The sequence below is a fragment of the Triticum aestivum genome, unplaced genomic scaffold (genome assembly GCF_018294505.1).
Source record: "Triticum aestivum cultivar Chinese Spring unplaced genomic scaffold, IWGSC CS RefSeq v2.1 scaffold183057, whole genome shotgun sequence".
Taxonomy (NCBI): Eukaryota; Viridiplantae; Streptophyta; class Magnoliopsida; order Poales; family Poaceae; genus Triticum; species Triticum aestivum.
Window position 1 is genome coordinate 1 of NW_025237628.1, and position 4,597 is coordinate 4,597.

Consider the following 4,597-nt stretch of genomic DNA (forward strand, 5'->3'; position numbering starts at 1 on the left):
CCTTGGCGGTAGGGGTACACAGGCTACCGCCAGACTGTTTGGCGGTAGAGCAGCAGTAAGCTGACGTGGGTAAGTTGCCTACTGCCTGTTTGGCCGGTGTACGCTACCATCATCGACCTTGACGGTAGGAAAAGGGTCAGATCCCGATTTTTTTTTTGAACCAGGGTCAGATCTCGCTAAACTTTCGCAAAAGGGTCATAACACAAAATTTGGCCACGGCAAAACCTAACATATTACACACAATCGAGGCATATACATAGCAATGCATGTCTTGTCATACAGAAAAGTTTGGAGCAGATGGAGAGATAATGGTTACAACCTAGCTACATAGCTGGTTTAAAGGATCGGGTACAAGGTGGTACACTGCAAGCTATAAGCTGCAGTGAGCTAGCAGCGACACATGCATGCACGCACATGACAAAATAGTATGTTACTGGGAGTACTAGTGGCTGGGCCATGGCCATTGTCTTTTCCTCCTTCCACTACCAGACATGTCGACGGTCTTCAGCTATCAATCTGCTTCCAAAGTCCCAGTCAACACTAGTATGCATCGGGCCTCTCAGCCCCCAACTGTGTTGCCACTTGCCAGCACACTGCATCGTGGACGCATATAACCTTCGTCTCCACAAATAGGAGCTGAATCAAATTCACACTAGTGGTAGATGTAGATTGCACGTACACTGGTTCACAGATCAACTAGTAACTAAATTGACCGAAGAAAAAACTGAACAGTAGAAAGACTACTGGAAACAGCACACACAAGACGCTCACAAGCAAACTCTTATTTGAGTGGAGATATATGTAGATGGTAGCTAATAGTAGCTATAGGTTGATCCATAGGCTTGTTGCATGCGCCATGCATGCAAGAGAAGAAGGGTTGGGCTGATTGTTTCCGTCAGCGGCGGCGTGCCGCTGTCTCCCGCTGCGCGTTGAAGTAGACGGCAGCCACCGGGAGGCCAAGGTCGTTCTCGTTGGCGAAGCGGCGCGTGTTGAAGTAGTCCCTGGTGGAGGGAGGGTTCATGGCCTGCCGCTTCTTCTGTTGGAACAGCACGAAGGTGAACCTGTGAATGCCAATGTTGGGCTTGGGGCTCTCGTAGCTCACCACCTCCCTTCCTGCATGCATTCATGTGTTTTTTCAGAGAAATTAAGGATGGGACCAATCAGCAAAAGATAAAGCAAGTCATGCATGAAAAGGACTTACCAAAAGAAGCATCTGTGGTGCCAGGAATATCACTGACGATCCTGCATACACAAGTCACAATCTGATCAAGCATGTTTTTATGCATAGCTGATCATATAAATCTGACCATTTATATTCACTAAACAAAAACTGATAAGTTTTATGTCCATAGGAAAGAACCTAATTGATCACCAGCTAAATTAATTTGGTCTTAAACATGTAGCTCACTTGGACTGATATGTATGTCTTTCACGTTATAGAGATTTTTCCATGTTGTGCTGAGCTTATTGGTCTTTATAGTCGTTAGGCTTTCGATTGCTCGAGTACTGTAAACTAGTTTGGGCTAGTAATTACCAGTGGAGATGCTCCCTAAGGTATGGATCACTAGGCCCTGGCACATCTGGGTCCGTCATGACCTGAAGAGCGACAACACTCAGTTATCAGCTGGATGTTACACTAGCTAGCTTTGTGTACAGATGAGATAGCCGGAGAGGAGAGGAGGCGCAAACCAGAGTGAAGAAGGATCTCATGTCGCCGCCCTGGACCTCAATGCGTGGCTTGGACACGACTGCCGACGGGAAGAACTCGTGGCCGTTGAACACCTGCTTGTTGGAGCTGTAGGTCACCGTCATCTTCACTGTGGGGTTGAAGTTGTCGATGACCTCCCCGATGACCTTTCCAACGACGAGAGGCTCCAGCACCCTAGCCATGGCTAGCTACCTAGCTTGAACTGAAAAGTTGGTGATGATAGATGACAGATATCTACAGCTTGCAGGTAGCTAGTAGAAGCACGAGAGGAATGAGGTAGTATAACCTGATGGTTGGTGTTGAGGTTGGGTGGCGTAGAGGCTCTATTTATAGCCGTGGAGAGCCGCGGGGTGAGTGAGCTGTGTGCGAGGAGGGTGAAGTTTTAAAGCTAGATTATCACTAGGTGATGTTTGATTATTCCGTCCTTGCGCACTATAAAACTGGAGCATACATCTTAAAAAGGTTTCAAACCTGAAAACTAGCATAAGTCTGTATATTCGTGACAGGTGGGTTTTGGAAAAAGTTTGTTCATAATGCACAGAATCCACACATTTGGTAAAAGAAGAAAGCCCGATTGCCATGTATGCGCCTACAAAGTCCCAAGCTGAGGTAGATCAATTGTACCATAGTACAAGTTCCTGAAACAGTTCATCGATCCTTCCGGAGGACATTATTAGAAGCCACACTGTTTGAGCGCATTGACAATTGCTTAAAGGCCTTTTTCAAAATTGTCTTAGTGATGATTGAGTATGGCCTATACCATTAAGTCTAATACGTACTATGTATTTATATTTCTGTCGAAATGCTTCTTTTTTCTTTTTTCTTCTCTCTTGAAAATGCATGCATGCATATAGTTTAATTCTATCCAGTAAAAAGAATATGTATTTGGAAAATTATTTGTTGATCTGTACTGGTATTGCAATTATATTATGAGAAAGCGCAGTAGTGAGTGCAGAGCAGGGAGATATGGTGCTCCAACTCTGCGCTCAAACGTGATTGCGGCAGGGAGAACACCAAAGCCCAAAGGGGTGCAAAAACAGAGCGCGTGCGCTCCACTGGCGTCCCTCTCTACTTGTCTCTAGTTTGCTCCTATTCGCTCTTGTTTTTTTTTGAAACAAGGCAAAAGATTTGCCATTTTCATTGATTAAGAGAGAAGTTTTAGAGGTTTAAGGCTCATGGCCGAATTACAATAATCACTCTCGCGGCATTACATTACTCAAGTGCTTCGCCCCCGCAATACTCCAAAGCGAGGTTTCCTCCTTAATCCTAGTGACAATGACACCCACTGGAACGGCCTCGTTGGGCTTGGTGTTTGTAACTGTTATTTGGATAATTTCTGATCTTATGTACTCGCTCCGTTCACAAATATAAGATGTTGTATTACCTCTGTACACTAATATAAGATGTTTTTGCAGTTCAAAACATCTTACATTAGTTTACTGAGGGAGTAACTTTTTTGTGATCAGATGTATATAGCTACGTTTTAATGTGTTTGTTCACTCATTTCAGTCTGTATGCAGTTCATATTGCAATATAGAAAGCATCTTATATTTGTGAACATTTGTGAACGGAGGGAGCAGTTTTTTGAAATTATTATCTGATTGTCAATTTCCATGTCTGGCATTTTGCGGTAAGTACTTTTATGTATGTCTGGATACTGCGCACTGGACCAGCTTTGTACGTTTACTGCCAATTGTTGTCGCACACGGTACACAGACCAAATAGTGGTGTGATTGATGCGGAGGGTCTAGCTAAACGAAAACAGTTCATTCCCATGTGCATCTCATTTCGCGTGGGTAAAATCGTAAGACAGGTCAAAGATGGCTGCCCGTCCGCCAGCTTAATTATGCTAATTGTCATTGCTCTTTCCGTCCATTCTTTTTCAGTTATTTAAGCATTGTTCTGCGTGAATTCTCTGCGCCGTACCATTTTCACTTTTGGATTCCACTAAGCTTAAACAAAGCGTGCCAACCTAGGAAGGATAAGGCAGCATTCTGATTTGATGGCTGCCGAGCTGGGCAACTCAGCAGGGGATCAAATGATGGGTTACCCTTTTTGACGACGCTTTTAAAAAAATAGTTTCCTTCCGATTTTATTTTAGCTGACCAGTTATGTTTTTTCTTGCTTGAAAATGTATCTCCTGCGGAGCAACCTTAGTTGCCCCTCTGGCTGTTGTAGACTTTGTTAGCCATGTTCATAGATGTCCATCTCAAGCGTATATTGAGATGTATGAAGACCCGGTTTTTTCCTCTTCACCGCGGTTCTTGTTGTGTTGATTTAGACGCATGTGCCTTGGACGCGGATTTTGCTTAACAGTTCACAGATGGACACGGTCTCTATGATCTTGTAAGTGGCATATCATCTCCTTTCTTTTTGTGGGTAGGCATATCATCTCCTTTATCCACATTTGTGGTTGCGATGTGGAATTCCTTGGTTCCCTTTTGTCAACTGAACAGAATTCCGGCCGGATTATATTGAATAAGCAAAATACTGGGCTATTTACTAAAGGCTGTCTACAAAAATTCTCCACGCGATTCCGTTGCTAGAAAAGAATAAAAAAAATCTCCACACGATTATCACAGTTTCAGTTAAGCACGTAGCACCTCTATTCCTACCTCTTTTTGTCGTGTCCACGCGCTTCGGTTTGGTACATAGTGTTGCAAAGAACATCTATAAACAGCATTGCATCAAGATAGACTTGCCACTATTGATGATTTAATTATTCTCGTGAAAGTTGTGAGGTTGTCGCAGGGGGCAGTTGGCGAGCATAAAACTGTGTGCTGGGTCTCTTTTTCGACTACATAACAGGGTGGCCTCTCCGTCAGCCCAACTTGAAGGATCCTCTATTTCGTAGCTTTAATTTGCACTAGGCTTGTATTTTAATTTGTT

General features: G+C 43.8%; 1 protein-coding gene across 1 annotated transcript; it reads right to left on the reverse strand.

The window, feature by feature from the left end:
* Positions 1 to 306: 306 nt before the first annotated feature.
* Positions 307 to 2,016, reverse strand: LOC543012 (CEN-like protein 2). Its single transcript, XM_044590702.1, has 4 exons — positions 1,690 to 2,016; positions 1,535 to 1,596; positions 1,202 to 1,242; positions 307 to 1,113 (listed from the first exon to the last, which is right to left on the reverse strand). The coding sequence occupies exons 1-4, from the start codon at positions 1,888 to 1,890 to the stop codon at positions 896 to 898; spliced, it is 522 nt and encodes a 173-aa protein (XP_044446637.1). The 5' UTR covers positions 1,891 to 2,016; the 3' UTR covers positions 307 to 895.
* Between the last annotated feature and the right edge of the window lie 2,581 nt (positions 2,017 to 4,597).